The 17,089-nt window shown below is 45.9% G+C and overlaps 2 protein-coding genes across 4 annotated transcripts in view; one reads left to right on the top strand and one right to left on the bottom strand.

Moving 5' to 3' along the window:
• The window catches only part of LOC126518320 (uncharacterized), a 467,293-nt gene that overhangs the window by 272,310 nt on the left and 177,894 nt on the right, over nucleotides 1-17,089 (top strand). The window lies entirely within an intron of this gene.
• LOC129381485 (putative nuclease HARBI1) lies at nucleotides 74-2,894 on the bottom strand. Its single transcript, XM_072285595.1, has 3 exons — nucleotides 2,832-2,894; nucleotides 1,848-1,986; nucleotides 74-856 (listed from the first exon to the last, which is right to left on the bottom strand). Exons 1-3 carry the CDS (start codon nucleotides 2,835-2,837, stop codon nucleotides 339-341), a joined length of 663 nt encoding a protein of 220 aa, XP_072141696.1. The 5' UTR covers nucleotides 2,838-2,894; the 3' UTR covers nucleotides 74-338.

The following is a 17,089-nucleotide window of genomic DNA, read 5'->3' as shown; positions in this document are numbered from 1 at the left end:
TTTGGAACAATGCATACTGCACAGTAAAATAGGCATTGCAAAGCAATATTCAACAATGCAAGATTGGTTGCCATTCACCTTGGAAATAACCTTTATTTAAAGAAAATTCCCTGGCGAGACAATATTCAAAAGCACAGTGAACAAAGCAAAGGAGTAACATAATGGCACATGGTTATTTGTCACTGCATGTGTATCTGTCATGCTCAACATAGACAAATCATGTGCTTTTCACTACTGCAGTATGCAGCATACTATGATTAGCCACATGTGAGCACACGCAATGTGTTATGTTGAAGTGCACGGCCTATTTACTTTCATGAAAAGAAAAATAAAACATATTACACCAGCACATGTCTCCGCCTCATTTGCCAGCGAATGCACCGGCGCACACTTTGCAGGTAGGCAATGCGCAAATTTCTGGGCAGCCGAAACACACCAACTATGGGTTCACGCACCGCACGGCCTCTTTGAAACAAAGCTCGAGAAGGCTGTACAGGGTGCGCCTGCGGTGGCACCTGTACTTGAAGCGGCACTTGTGCCTGGGCTGGCTCCTGTGCGCTGTCGTCATGTGCACCGTCGTCATCTGGGTCGTCTGGCAGAGGCACGCCTGCTGCAAGGCAGAGGTTATGCAGCGCTGCACAAGCTGCAACAATAGTGGCTGCTTTCTGAGGCGAGTAGTGGGGCACCCGATGCCTCTGCAGGCATCGGAAGCGGCTTTTGACGACTCCTATGCATCGCTCAACGGCATTTCGCATTGAGGCATGTGCCTCATTATAGCGCCCCTCTGCCGTGAGGCGATTTGGGTGACCAGGCACAGGAGTCATGATCCATGGCTCTAGCGGGTACCCAGAGTCCCCTGTAAAGTGTTGCATGTCAGTGAACGAAATGGATACATTAAGGCACAATGCAAGAACACAGTCTACGCCAGGGCCCTTTTACAACAGGAGCGGGTCTTGGATTTATTGTTGCAATATCTATCAAACATTTACCTTCCCGGAAAGCTGTAAAGAAAGTTTGACTCATTTTAAAGAAAAGCCCAATTTCACCTGTTGTCTTGGCTGCAAATCTCATTCTCAGGTTAAGTTGGACATGTAATATTTATTTCATACTCGCGGTTTTCTGCTCCGTTCATCCCATTTGCCCCTCCCTAAATGTACATCCTCCGCTAAAACTTATTAGCTCTTCTCTCTTCAGAAGTGTTATTTTATAAAACACTTCTAAGGTCTACTCTCGAATATGCTGACAGTATCTGGGATCCTTGCTCTACCTTTCGTACCTCTTCTCATGAAGGTACCCAAAATCGAGCTACCCGTTTGATCCTTTCTAATCACTCCAGCACCACATGTCGCTGCAACAAAAAAAATCGCACACATTGCGACACAAAGAAAAATAGCGCAACTTGCACCATTCTACAATATATACTACACCGATCACTAACGTCGATGCCGAAAGTTTCACGCACACGCTTATTCCTTTGTTCCAAGGACAGGGACCAGGTCCCCGAGTCCATTGTCACCAACCCTTTTCCACCATACTTGAAAACTGACATTTTGACGTGTTCTGTAGAATTCCACTCCTGCCTGTAACGCTCCACGTGGCATTCAGTGTATTGAAATTAATCAATAAACAGCATAACATGTCAGCTGTTGTATACATGCTGGTACAAATATCTGCCTTTTAAGAGAGACTTGTTTCTCTCGATAGTCGCTGCAGGTTCATTAGGTACTGCTGCATTCACAACACATTTCTAGCAAATCACGCTTTCTTAAAGCTTGCTAGGATGCAAAACTATTTGTCTGTGAATGTTTTACATGTGGAAGAAGCACTGCTACTTTAGGTGCACTTACCAAGCAACACTTCTCCATGAAGTAACAGGCCACGAGTGAGGCGGCGGCGAAATGCAGAATAGCTCCAGACGAAAGAATCGTGGCACGATCCCGGAAACCGTGGGTCAATTGCCAGGATATACAGCTTCGCGTCGCACACCTCATAAGAGAAAGCAAAGAGAAGGTGTCAGTGCCACTGCAACAAATATCTGGCACAATCTTTTGCTTACAACACTACTTGCCAATCAGTTACTGTTCAGTCAGCGAACACAATTACAGAAAAAGAGATATCAACATACGCAGTAGGCAGTTGAACTAATGATCAGCATGATAACAATGTCATCTTAACCTGCAAATGCAATGTTGGCATGTGTACACATGCTCATGTATGGCGTGCGGTCACAACACAATGTGCAAAATAATTCCTTTGGTTTCTTCCGTCCATATTGTATAAGATTCTGCTAAAGAGTTCCACCTGTGTTTTTTTTTTTTTTTTTCAGACAAAGTGCCTATTACAAGCGAAAGAACGCGGAAACAGCATGTGCCGTATTAACAGCTAGAGCAAATGGGTGTCCACACATTCTCATTCTCCCTCACACCATTTTCATTGATGGGATGCTCCTTTTCACGTTTACAGTCTGTTGCCACAATGCTTTAGTTTTACGTCGAGTAAGAATCACAAGGGCTCGTCTTCTGTTAGGATCGCTCGCAGACGAAGACTCCCTTCACTGCTACGGCGTCTATTCCGGTTTAAGTCGCGCGTAATGTGTTTACATTGTAGCATCGAAAAGGCTATTCAACTGTGATTAGAGAGCACTGAAAAAGTGCGGCCGGGTTCTATTGCCAAGATCAAAGTCGTCATTACACATACAACACAAACGCTACTTTCTCGAATAGGAACGCAAGTATTACCGGCAATTGATGAAAAATAACGAAACGAAGTTTTTTACAACGTGCACTCGCGCAATCACATATCGAAAATATTTGTCAATGAACAATACTCACGACCATGCAGTTGAGGGCGTAATACCCTTTACGGCTCCAGTACGATTCCGTTTCGCCGGGGCCGAGCTTAGGGCGAACGATGGCTATCAGACTCCCGTCCACACATGCTAGAAATCCTGGAATTTTTCCACGGCTAAGAAAGCCTTCCTTGACGGCGGCTTTCTGTTGCGCCGTGGATGGGAATCTAACCCATCATTTTTCTTTGCCCACAACCGTAATGGCCTTGGCGACGGCTGTAATGATCCGGCTGACCGAAGGCTGCGACAGTGCAATCGCTTCTTCATTCCCGACGCACTGTTGAAAGCTCCCGGTGGCAAAAAACCGCAGCGCGCACAGCACTTTCATCGTAGTGTCGACACCACGAAATCTTTGAGGTCCGAGATGTCCTTCCAGCTCATCGCAAAGACGTCACACTATGTCTTTGGAGAGCCTAAAATGCCTTCGAAACTCTTCTTCGGCCATGCCGAACGCGTCGCGTCGTTGCCTCTCGTCGCGTCGTTGTCTTTCGCCACTCCCCAGCAACACAACCAAAGGAGCCGCCATTGCCGTCTCTGTCTCGTCTCGTCTAGGTGCCGGCTCGTCAGCTGGCGCGAGGTTAGCCGGCAGCCACGGTTGCCCTAGCAACCCTCGACATCATGCTCGCCCCCGCGCGCGACCCTCGAGAGAACCACTTCTCCGCGGTTCCTCTCCTAGCAGGGAACCGGTTCCTTTCCAGAAGATTGGCAACCTGTGTGACGTCATCAAAATTTGTCGTCCCGGCCACCAGGGATGACGACAACGAAACGCCGACCAATGGCAACAGCCCAAAGGAACCGGTTCCCAAAGGAACCGCTACAGAATACGGCCCATGGTTTACATCAGGCATAGATTTCAAGCGCCTGGATATATTCTTTACAAGTATGCTTGAGATTCGATGTTGGATGTCCTCACATCTATTGTTCCTGCACAGAGTTCCTGCATGAGATCCGCGTTGTGTATGTTTGACAAAACTTGACTATATAAATGAAAATTCTTGACTCGTACTGCCGCTGTCAGGTTTGATGATTCTGAAGATGCAAGAAATGTAATGAAACTAAATTTATAATGGGTAGAATGACTCGGTGCCTGAAGGACATATTAAAATAGATAATTTGCTTCCTGATTATAAAGTCAGTAAATAAACATGCCTGTATTTTTTGCAGGCAAAATGTAGGGTAATTTGATGATATACATCGTGGCCCCTGCAGCGAGGTGCTACAAGAGGGCAACTTTTCTTTCAACTCGCGCATTTTCAGAGCACATTTTTCTGTAAAAAGATGCGTATGCTGAATATTCCAGGATTTAGATCACTAAACTCCAAGTGCCGTGAGTATGAGCAGGAGACGGCACTCGTAGCCGCCAAGATCCACGGAAGCTCAGTTGGTGTGGAGAACTTTTTCGAGCTGGATAACAGATGCGTCACATTGTTTGGCGATGGCAAATGAAATACAGCCCGGTTATAAGAAAGGGGTTCGTACCCTAAACATAGATCGATATATTGTCACGTTGCAGTGACGGTGACGAAAACATAAGCAAAACTTTGAATCGCGAAGCTAACTTTTCGTTGGGCGAACCTGCACCCACAAAAACAGGATACACTCAAAGTACGACGAAAGTGGCGAGCACAGTCGGCGATCATGGAAACCTCATCAGCGGGTCAAACAAGTCGGCTTTTATACGTGACTGGTCGAAGGTTTCAGTGTTCGCGTGCCTTCCAGAAAGTACTACACAATAGGTGACGCGAGTACATTCAGATTACACAAGGTTCGGTGGCAGCAGACAGCGAATAGAAATCATGAATAACGTTCGAGAAACTTCCGAAAAGTGCAGGCTTGTCCTCCGCCGAGCGATTACGCTTAACATTTGTTAGCCGGGGAAAAGTGGTCACCGGAGAAAGATAAATAACTACGCGTGTCGAGATCACGTAACTCGGAATAACCGAATCCCGCTATAAAGAACGTTTATGGCCTGTTCGTTATACAAGGGTAAATCGGTGGAGTGCTTGGAAATTTGCCTCGTACGAGGGAGAGCTGAGTTTTAGACCCAGTGACACCAGAAACCCATTGATTTTTTTAATGGGTAGAGATGTCCCCTGGCCTGGTGCTGGGTGCTGCTGCTACCTTAGAAAAACTCTACAGACATATGTGCGTGTGGTCTCTGGGCGCCCCTCGTCTAACCACAGACGGTTTCGTTGTTGAGCATCCACAGCAGCAGTGGCAGGCAGACTAGAGCTGCCGCCGTGTACCTACCAATAAGCTAGGTTCTAGCGCGCTCTAGGCTATGTGCTGAGCCAATACAATGCCTCGGTGCTTGAAAGAGGATGTTTCTTCCCAGGGCGTAGCCTCCTAATAGGCGCTTTGTGGTGCCACGTCAAATGTTGCTGCCAGGGGAGGTGCCCAGGTCCTCTTCTTTAAACGCCCAATTGCGACCGAACTCTGATAGCAGCGCGTGTAGGTAACGCAGCGGCACACTATAACCTAGCTCTCTATCGACCTATGCTTCATACATCGCTGTACCCAGTCACGTCTGTAGAGCCTGTCGAGCATACCTGGCTGTATATTAGTAAGAAAATACGTGTGGAAAGCATACCCGTGATAAAGATGGCCCCTGAAGGCGCTTATATGGCGCAGGTAGTAGGCTCCCATAATTCGACAGCCCATTGTCCTGCTTTTTTAAGGGATGCATTTCGCGTGAGTATAGGCAAAAAGTTTCTCGCTTTCAACACAGAGCACGATTTATTCAACTTTGGCTTCTTATAACCGGGTCTGGCTATATAAAATTTCGCATAATGCTTCCTTCAAGATAAACTTTCACTTTGGGAAGTGGTCTCCTTGCTGATAATTGTAGTTTTGCTGATCCCTGTAGCTACAAACGAGAAACAGATATAATCGCTTTTGTCATTTTTGTTGTGCCTGTAATGCTCCTAAAGAAAGTTAATGTGTAAGTAATTTCAGTAAACGTAGTAGCGACTTCAGGGCTGTGTGCAAAGATAGTTTATGAGCTTTAGCGGAGGCGAGTGACGGTTTATCCGCTTATCTAAGTAACTGGTTACACTTTATCCGATCCCCCCTCAGAATTAACTGGCAAAGCTAGAATCCTGAAATTACTTACCCGCGTTTATTTTCGTGCCAGAAAAGGATGCTTGAACTTTTTAATAACGAGCTTAACTTTATGTGTTACAGGTACTTACCTAAAGGGGAAATTAGATATTCATGCCAGAAACATGCCGAAAGTCTACAGGAATACCTATCAAAGACCGGTTACTTTATGTACTCCTTTTTCCCTCAGAAGATTAGAGAGTAGAATATTCTGCACAAATATGTAACTAGTTGTAATAGTATAGATAATTTCCTGTCATAACTGGATAGCAAGTTAGGTGTTTCGCAGAAATCAAAGGTAACCTTGTAAATGTCGCGTGCACTTTTGTTTAACATGTTCATTAAGTCCTACCTTATTGCTTTATACATTTTTCTAATGTCCTTGCCATATGGCTCTCCCTTTGTATAAGGGTCAGCTAACACATCATACAACTTATTCCTTGTCTAACCACGCGTGATTTCTTGTGATATGTTTGTTATTAGTATTATTGTTTCATACTAAGCTAGAATTATGCTGCATAATTGGTAACTATACTATAACTATACGTTGCAACTATAATCGGACTTCTTTTACTGTGTGTTTTACGTGTTTGCCTTTTCTGATAAGATCCTCGTTGGGACTGGCAGTATATACAGAAAAATGTCCGGAAGCAAGTAAAGTAAAAAAAAAATTACGCATAATTACTAACCATTTTTCGAGTAACTTTTATAATTTCTCAATAATAGCATATTCGTATGAAACCCGCAAGACAACTAAGGGATATGGTCGCTTTCTACTTCGGTTGTTGCTATGAGGTGACATGTTACGAACCTGAAAAGCTCGTTCTTTATTTAATTATCGCGGTTAGATGCTGAAATCATGGAGGCACGCGTCTAAACTGCAACTGTCCTAAAAGGGGAATGTACGAGGACAAAAACAAACAGCCGGAACTGTAAAAGAAAGTGTGTCGCTGCCATCAGAAGGCTCCATCGCTAAACTTTATTGTGCACTCCTTACTCGTTTCGTTCCTTCTCATTACATGAATTAGGTTTTGCATCACAGAATCTTTCTACGGTCTTTCCCATTCACTCTTTTTTTTCGCTTACTGTGAACAGTAGTTAAAAGGTAGAAACCGGGTATGCAGTGTTCATCTTGCCGTTCTTTCCAGCACACATTACTCATTAGGCCACTCCGTCTCAACGCCCACCACCACGATTTGCAATTGAGTTCACGGCCATGCAGCAAATGCAGTTGTAAGCCTGACCAGCTCACAACTGCATATCTAACTGCAGATCTATTGTTCCAAATTTGCTCTTGGGAATAGGTGGTGTCCAAATCCGTGCCCCAGCAATGGTTGCCTCTGCATATAAGAAACAGAACTCGAAGGCTGTGGTTTCGCGCACTACATACGCCGGAAGTAATTTCGAATTCGTAAACACGTCATGACCGCCATTTTTAGATAGCACAATATGTGGTGTCCGATTCTCTACCCCCGTAACGGTTGCCTCCAAGTAATATAAGCAGACGTCGAAGGCTATACTTTTGCAGGTTACATGCGCTGTAAGGAGCCGAAAACACGTCATGGCTATCATGTTTTACACAGTACCACATTGCTTTGAATTTTTGTGTGCCAAGCAGCCACTGAGAGTGGTGGTGTCTCTGTGTGCGTTTTGGGTGCCACAGAAAGCACTACCGTGTCGGACAAAGACGATGCAAATGAAGTTTTATTGGGATACCGATTATACGGAAATGCGAGGCGCGTCCGTGCCATCGTGCTGTCATGATCTCTACGTTAAATGTGCTGCCCGTTTGTGTAGGCATAGAAGCGGATCTCTAATTGACAATGCCAAGTCAGCGACAATGCCAATACGACAATGCCAAGTCAGCGCCCCTTCACGGCCTTTTGAATCTCCTCTGCCGAGAAGCCACAGCAGCGTCCCCGTTTCCGCTGTTAGCGAGACCACTGTGCACACAAACGCTGGTATTGCTATTGTGCATCTGTGTGCACACAGTCTTGTGAGCGGAACAGGCAATAAATGTCAAGCTACGAACGCCAACGGTTTTGCTTCGGTTTCATTTCGTGCCATCATCGAAGCGCTAGCCAGCGGCTTCATTGGCTGCGTTCCTCCTCAACCCACCATTCTAAGACGCATGATAACTGACAAGGCCCTGTTTCTGCTGCGCAGCAGTAGCTGTCTCGCGTGCTGTGTCGCTGTAACATGTAAGCACAATGCCTTCCCGGAAACACTGCGTTTCTACCTGCCAATACAGTGCTTGAAGTTGGCTCTACCACTAAAATATAATGCTTGCGGCGATGCACCCTTTACAGGCAGACGTAGTAGATTAACTCCACACGCTGTTTAAATATTTTCGTAAGCGAACATTATTATTATTATTATTATTTGTTTTGAACACATATACACAGTTAACAGGAAAGGGAAAGCGAGGAGCTGGTTGGCAACTGCCATCGGAAGGGGCACAACGCCTGCCTACTCTTCTAAAGGGAGGTGACAGCAACACAGAAATAGAAGATAGGAAGGAGTGGAGGAAAGAGGAAAGGAAGAGCAACAGGACAAATCTAAAGACTAAAGTAGAACTCTGCAGCCGGAATTAAAGTGACGCAGCGTCGAACAGCCTCCACAATTATCAACCACATCCATGGCTAGTTCACTATGCGGCTAATTGTGTTCTCCACGATGAAACGCCAAGTATAGCTGCACGTAATCACCGTTTCACCGGTAGTCGGTTCACAATATACACTACAAGGTGTTTGTACCGGCCACCTCCCATCTTCGAAGGAAGAAGCGTTAGGGCACAGTACTGATCACACACAGTAGGGCCGGTCACTGAAGGTCACGCTTACTACAGAATGTTGAATATGTTGAACAATATGACACTGTACTTATTAAGGCGAAAGCCTTAAGTCTCATGCGGTACAGAAAGTTATGTGAGCTCGCCTCGCGCAGACACGCACTCATGCCACTTCTCGCACGTTCGTCATCGTCTTCGTTTACAGCTGGCGCCGTTGCCACTCATCATGCCAAAAAAAAGTGGAGTTAAGGTCGAGGTAATTCAAATACTCGAACCCCCGACCTTCGCCGGGAGTCAAACCGTCGAGATTATATGGAAGTCGAACCCACGACCTTTCGTATCAATTAGGGCGAAGTTAGTTAAGGCACACCTAATTAAGGTAGCGTCAATTAAGGCACCCGAATCCGCGACCTTTGGTGGGTGAAAACAAGAAATAAGAAGTAGCAATACAGTCGCATGAGAATTTCAAGTAATTTAATGAATGTCTCTTGAGCGCGCAGGCTTTCGCCTTCACCCTCTTTGGCGTATGCTAAAGTCGCTCAATATTTAAAACATCTACTTTTTACTCACAGTACACACTGAGTTTAGATAAATTTTTGGATAGACTAAAAAAAAGTGACTGCGATGACATTTTTTAGGGCAAACCGGCGTAAAACGTTTAAAACACCTGGCTGCACACCTTTTGCCGGCATTGCCGCTTGTTTCTTCTGGCAGTGTGCGAGGTGTGCTTCTGATGCATTAAAAATTATATGGACACTCGAAGCGCGTTTCCGCCGTCGGCGTCGCGTCGCCGCCACCAACGTCGCGTCGTCACGGCATTGAATACGCATGCGCGGTCCGCGCGCGCTAGGTCAGATCTTCAGATCCTGGTTCGACGTGCATTGCGTTTGCAGTGCACGTCGTTCTGTTCGTTCTGTGTAGGGGCAAAGCCAAGCTTACGCCCCATAAGACTGCGTTCAATCGGCACAGCAGTGGAACCGCGACAGCGCTTGCTTTTCTTTGCCGGCGTGAGCTAAGTGCGCATGCGCATCAGCGTTCCTGCTGAGCAGCTGTGTGCATATACTGGTCTGGGCGGAACGAACACTAAACGTCAAACTGAAGACGTCTAATTCTTTTTTCATTGGGAGGTGAAAAAAAGAACGCCGTCTCTTTTACGTCGGTCTCAGCGGTTGCCCCTTCGAGGTGCGACGACTGCAGCGACTCTGGTGGCTTTCTTCACCACGCAACCGTTATGAAACGCCTGGTAGCTGCCAGGGAGGTGTCTCTGCAGCTCGGCAGCATAAACACCTCCCTGGCAGCCTGCTGCGCAGCTCCAGCGTATCTCGCACGCGTGCTGATAGAACACTGTCGGAGGAGATCGCATGGAACGCTAAACCTTGCTCACGCTCTCACTACTACGCCCTTCGCGTCAGGCTGCCAATTTTGTTTATTTTCGTTTTCATTTCATGTGAGGAAATGTGGGAAGGTAGGCTTTGTTAGGCCCGGCTGTCCAAGAATCTGGTATTGGTTACTCAGGAAAGGTTGTGCGAAAGGAAATGAATATTATATCTACAGGGCACTACCCAAACACACACACAAACACACACACACACGAACACGAACACGGCACAGACACGCCAATAGTGTCTTTACGAGCACCGGCTCTAAAAACGTAGTCTAGTACACGGGACGGTCACCCATTAAACTGGAATGATTGGGTCCCCGCAAGACGCTTCATATGTACAAATCTGACGCATCCGTACTCGTAAATCAACGTGATAACAGAATGGAAAACATGGCTGCAACGTCAATACATAAAAGAAAATAAGGCCCGACGTAGAGAATATAATATGGGTAATGTCATTGCCAGTGTGCAATATCCTAGTAAACTGTAAATCAAGTTAGCAAGTCAAATTGTAGCGTCCGCAGTAAGAGCCTGCTGCTATCGCGGGGAATAAGTTCAGAAAGGGAGAAATCGCTGATAAATCCTCCTTTTTTGGTCCCACTGTCAAACATTCGTAGCATTTTGGGAAGTTTCTTTTGAGTTTAATAGCAGGCCCGGTTGATGTAAGTTCGATTGATTTAGGGAAACAACAACAACAACAACAACAACAACAACAACTGTGCATCAGGAACGGCAAGCCAGCTAGAAGACGTCGTGAGCGTTCTCGGCAGCATGATTAACAGTCCTCAGGCTGCAAAAATGGGTTGTTTCGTTGCGGGGAAATTCCCGCACGGATACGTTGGAGAAGAAACAGTGCTACAAGAGGACTGCGAGACACGAACTGAGGAACAGATGACTTTTCCTTCCTCGCGCGAAGAGGAAGTAGCCGCACGGACGTGGTCGCCGCACAGCGCGAATGCCGGCGGGAAAACGGAAGAGGAGTCAAGAGCGAGTCCGAAACGAAGGGAAACTGGCAATCGTTGTTATGCGACCGGAACTAGCTCGAAAGAGGCAGACGGGGGAGGGGGGAGGGGAAGGCGGGAGAACAAGTTGGAGACGAGCTCCGGTGCATATCTAAAGTAGACGCGCGCCATGCGGCAGTAACGACGTTGTCGGGTCCCGCGGAGTGCAGGCTCTCAGAAGCAGATGTCACTGCGGCAAGTGCAGACTATCGCTGCGAGCATATGAATACAAAAGGAAACTGTTTGCGACGAGAAGTTGTTTCGGCAAAGTACGAGATTTGCGCCGAAGTAGGAGGTGCCAGGAGGACATCTTTTTCGGGAAAGTTGTCTGTTCTGTGGTTTGTCGTTCTGTTTGTGGGTAACGTTGCTTTGATATTGACGGAGGAAATCTCGCAGGTGAACGCGTATCCTCGCCGCCAAGGGCGTCGGTGAACCTATCAATCATTCGCCTACATTTCCATTTTTACTTGCAACAGAAGGCCACGCTTAGTGTTTTCACTCGATGTTGAAGCCTCTGGAGGCCCTAGTGCGTCATGAGTGCCTCTGAGATGAAAATACTCAAAGATGTGCTCCGATACGTCAGAGACCAGAGCTTTCATTCTCTGAGTGCATGATCGATGACGCCACCATACCGCTCAGCAGGTAACATATGCAAGCACCAGTATCATTGCCTTGCTAGCGCGAGCTGGTGAACGTGCGCGTGAAGCGGCGATTGAAGATCTACGGGAGGTACAGCCTTTTTCATATATTTACAGGCCCCACCTTATCATGACCATATATGTTGCTCGGCTGTGTGGTACGGTTTCCGTGACGCTCCTGACAATTAGGACATCTGTGGCAAATACGGCATTTATTCTCATTTTTGAGGGTGTTGAAACTTACAGCATACCAAATAAGCTGCCCTAAACAGCCTATAGTTAGCCTGGCGGGGGCAGGCAACGTTGTTCATACGCTTTTGACAAAGGTTGCTCTCAAGCAGATCGCTCAAGGAGGAAGGGATCCTGGTACCTTGGCCTAAACATTCTTTGTATGTGGAAGGCAACAAAAGTCCTATTACATTTCTTGAAGGTGACTGGAGTGTACTAACGCTTATGAATGTTAGTGAACACTCCAATCATCGCCTCTATATTATTTATTTTTTCTTTTGTCGCCTCCAAAATCCCTTTTCTCTGTCTCAAACTTAGGGCTATCAACGGCGCACGCCCTCAGTTAGCCTCTCTGCATTTCGTTATTCTTTTCTCTCTCTCACTCTGCGTCAGCTGCACCCTGTGCCTTAAACTAGATTTTACTATATCAACTATTTTCAATTGCACTTTCGCGCGAAAAGCTTTTAGCTTCTTCTTTAGCCTGAGTTCACTGAGTCAATCAACTGCATTTCGTTTTGGTACTTTGTACGTCGTTCTTGTGATCATATTCGACCTCAGTTAGCTTTTCCCTTCCATTTGACCAGGACTTCCACTTTCTTCGCGCGAAACGTGGGCACGACAATTCCAAGCGTGTAGGAAGTATAGTAGGTCGAATAGGGCACACTTTCGCCATGACGACCGTGCTAGATGACCATGCCGGATTGCTGCCCCTGTAGATAATCAATATATCGCAGAATGCCGCCTTCATGTCCTGCTTGCCTCGTAGTTTGATCTTATGGAATCTGGAGCGACGCAAAACTCGACATTGAAGTTCGACCTCCCGTGAAAACCTTTTCTTATCTCCGTTTTCGCTTTAAGATAGTCAACGATGCTTTTGTGGGCAGATGCGGAAACATGTTACCGCCAACTAGTGCGTTGTTGACTACTGCCAAAACCTTCCGCCTTTCTTGTTGTGTGGATCCATGTTTGTGTTTGCTACAGTGCATGCAGGGCATGTTATACGCAAAGACGCTAAGTATGTCCGAATGCCGCAGCAAACTTGAGGCGACCTGCACCAGAGTACTCGCATACGGCCAAGATTCTAAGCGAGTCCGACAAAATAATGAACCACGTGCCCTGCCCTTGGCACGTGCGCTTATCCTGCAAGATGCTGGTGGGAACTATGTGTTGCTTTGCGTATGCGTAGGCTTCTTGGAGTTCTGCGTAGGCTTCTTGGAGTTCAGAGAGGTATACGCCTGTCTGAATTAGACAGGTGTATACAACACAGACTTTCCCCATATTTTATTAGAACTAATTACCAGACATCGTAGTGAACTGCAGGACACTTGGTTCATCTGTAAAAAAAGAAAGACATGGAGACAGTGTCATTTTCGGAGATAAAGTAATAGTTCGCATTCCCCAAACAGCTGAGTGTTCTTTTTCTTTTTCGTTCCTTTATTGTTTAACTATTACTTCTACAGTGTTTGCGTTTCTACAGTGCTTGCGTTTGTCTTTATTAATTTTTATGCTTTGTGCTGTTTGCATACTCACTGATGTACCCAATCCTGCTTGGACCCAGAAAGGGCCTGCGCTATCTGCAAATAAGTAAACGAAAAGTTTATCTAGTAACGTATAAAGTTCGTTATCTCCTTTCATAGTATTGAATCTGAATACATTGATTGTCCTTGCCTCTTCGCTGTTACTAAGACCTTCTTCTACTCCGGCTTCTCGCCCCTTTCCGTCCTTCGTACTCTATTCCTCGCAAGTTTGCTTGTGGGCGTCGTTACACAGATGCCGGCTGGTCCTCTTGCTTTTTAATAGAGGCGCTCCATCTCTTGTGCCCTTAAAGGGCGTCAGTATAATTCACAGTAGCCACTTCTGGCAACAAATAGATGATGGTTAGGCTAGTGACAGGTAGGACCGCAACGTGAAGTACAGTGGGTCACAAAGAATTGGCGCGAACTTCGCCGAACATTAGTGAACGTAACATTAAGGAACGACCGAACGTAAACGTTGTAAGCGCCCGCTTTTGCGAAAAGTAGAGCAAACAGAATTCCGTCGGTGCACTGCTTCGAAGCTCGACGAGATGGCCTTGAGTTTCACGAGTAATTAGTTCACCTAAACACGGCTACCTAGTCACCATACGGCTTCGTGCGGATCCTTGGACTGTCTCCCAGCTTTATGCCCTATTCATGACGTCAGCGTACCTCAATTTCTCCATTCAGATGCAAGTTAAAAGCAAATATGCTCTCATTAGATAACCGAGGCATCAAACGGAATTAGATCTGTTGCACGCCAAACCGTAAACACCAAAAACCGTAAGAAGCAGAATTTTGATTCACGACCTCGTATGTCTTACAACAGTTTCCGAAGGTCAGTAAACCTCAAAAAAGAATTTAATCCTAAAGTTTGCAAATCTCCTATGGTCTCCAAAACGGAGATCGCAGTTTTGTAAACCCCATCTGCAAGAGCTTAAAATGGCTAAATTTGATATGAGCTTGCGGCTTACCTGAATTTACTACAATGTTTACGAAGGTGTTGCTAATGTCCTACTCATGAATTAGTAAAATGCTTCAGAGCTGCGTATAATTAATCCGTTTTGCCCACTTTAGGTATCGTAATAAATGCAGTTTAAAGAATCGGAAGATCTCTATTTATTACCCACTCAGACATTTTTTATTCTGCATTTAGAAGAACGTTTATTTTGATTAAATGACGTATGAGCTAGAATATGTGGTTACTGCAGTCAATTTCCTTTCAACAGGACACACTTCATCGAAGTAGGCGTTATGGATACCGATCAAAATGGCTTTTTTTTCGAATGTATTAAAGTAGGCACTCTCGAGGTAAAACTTTCTTTTAAGCACTTTTTCGTTTGTGGAGGGGCTTTGTTAATTACCGCTGAACGCAGCAGTTCGGGTAAGTTTCGGTCTGGATCAATCGCGCAAAACAAACGAGATCACGTAATGAAGCGCATTTCCAGGGAGCCGGTGTGCCCCCTTTGGCACGGCGAGTACAACAAATTATGAAATTCCGAGGCCTTACGTGCCGAAGCCGAGATCTACTTACTAGGCACGCCATAGGCGGGGGGACTCCGAAATAATTTTCTCCACCTAGGGTTCTCTAAGGTGCACCCTGTGCGCTGTCGGCAGTCGCGTTTTGCATTGTGGAATGCAGCTTTACGCCGTTGCCGGGATTGAACCCGCACCCTCTATCTCAGCAACGCCACTCGGTAGCCACTGAGCTATCTAGTTTTACGTACACACACGTGCACACAAGCACACGCACTTCGTAGCTAAATAAAGAAACACATACGTGCGCACAGGCCGTCAAGAACACTTTCAATATATTCACGAAGAAGCGCACACCTTTGCTTTAAACGTTCGTGTATGCGAACATTTTAATCATTGATTGATTGATTGATTGATTGATTGATTGATTTTAATATCCCAAAGAAACAGGTAGCGAGAGACGACGCGGAGTGGAGGGCACCAGAATAGTTGTCGTCACGGGGCTTTCATAACGTGCGCTTAAATCTGAGTACGCAAGCGTTCGTCTTTTCATTTCGCCTCCCTTAAAAATGCGGCTGCCAAGGAGGAGAAATCGAATCCGCGAACTCGTGTCCAGCTGCAGAACGCCGTAGCAGCTGCGCCGCCGAGAAGGGCCATTTAAACTCGTGACCCTCTTCTTGAATGCTTTGAAATCGCGCCTTTACAGAATAAACGGGTGGCCATAACATTTTCACCCAAAGTTGTATTCAGACAAACATACTTTCGCTCAAAATCACACGCGCAAACGTGCACGCTTTTCCATATAGATCAAGCTCAGGCACTAAAGGAAAAGAAAAAAAAAAGAACGAACGACACACGCACACGCGCGCACACACACACACACACACACACACACACACACACACACACACACACACACACACACACACACACACGCACACGCACACGCACACACACACACACACACACGCACAACACACGCACACACACACACACGCACACACACACACACGCACACACATACGCACGCACGCACGCAAACTAAAGAGAAATTCGCTCCACAAGAATAGGCCTTTTCGGTGAAATAGCAAGCCCTTTCTCATCGAGCAGACGCCAAGAATTAGAGCGTGACAGTGGGAAATGTTAACAAAAAAGAAGATGAAAAAGCAAAGAATTTCGGATGGGATATTAAGCGCTCCGTTTTCGCAGGTTTGAAAAAAATCAATAAACAGCCAGTGAAATCACTTGTTCCGTTCAGAGCTCCATTACAATTTTGACGGGCGCAGATGTGAATGCGTCTTCGTAAAAGATCTGGCGCGAAGCAGTAATGTTTGCCTAGAGTTCTGTTTGAGCAGATGCTGCGTTCACATTCCGTCTGTGCGCGCCCATATTTTCTGGCGAAATTTCGTAGCTCGCAGTTTTTGTTCATTTCTCCATTATACTGGAGCCTGGTTGAATGTTTCGGATGTCCCAGTTTTCTTGTGGAAGATCAAGACAACCGAGTGTCAGAGACTGAGATTCCGCAGCGCACGAAACAGCCTACCCTTAACGTGCAAGAATAGAAAAAAACTAAAAGGAGTTGTGAGTGCAAAGAGACGGAGAGAGGACGGGAATTTATTTATTGTAATGCGGCAAAGCTATGGTACACTGACGAATACAAGTAAAGCTATGTGTACTAGTAAACTTTTGTGAATGATGTATTTAGGTAGGTAATTACCGGAAACTGAATATTTGTGTTTTTATGGCGTCATTTTACTTAATGGAGCTTCATTTACCGCGAGAAATGATCAGCCAGAAACGGGATGTCAGCCCAATTCTAAAAGAAATAGTCAATCACGGGTGGGGTGTGAAACAGCGCACTGACTTTATATCTTGTCCCTTGTTTAATTAAGGCTTAAGTACTTTCTTAACTATGTGTGCGCTGTGAACACCGCCGAAGTGGCGACTCTGTATTGCTTTGTTCTCAATGTCAATTGTTCATGGGTATATTTTGACTTCCCACTGAAGAAATGCTGCTTACCTCTACGTGCTACCTGTTGTTAAAAGAAAGGGATAATGACATCCGGTTCAAGGCTGCGATTTTCCATCGAACTTCTTTCTGTTCTTTAAT

This window comes from Dermacentor andersoni, chromosome 11 (genome assembly GCF_023375885.2).
Source record: "Dermacentor andersoni chromosome 11, qqDerAnde1_hic_scaffold, whole genome shotgun sequence".
Classification (NCBI taxonomy): domain Eukaryota; kingdom Metazoa; phylum Arthropoda; class Arachnida; order Ixodida; family Ixodidae; genus Dermacentor; species Dermacentor andersoni.
Note: the sequence above shows the minus strand (reverse complement) of the source record. Positions and strands in the feature narration are given on the sequence as shown.

Bases quoted from the DNA above. Each gene is read 5' to 3' on its own strand.
- LOC129381485 (XM_072285595.1), bottom strand. The intron at 857-1,847 runs GTAAGTGCACCT...AACACTTTACAG, and splicing joins TCATGGAGAAGTGTTGCTTG to GGGACTCTGGGTACCCGCTA.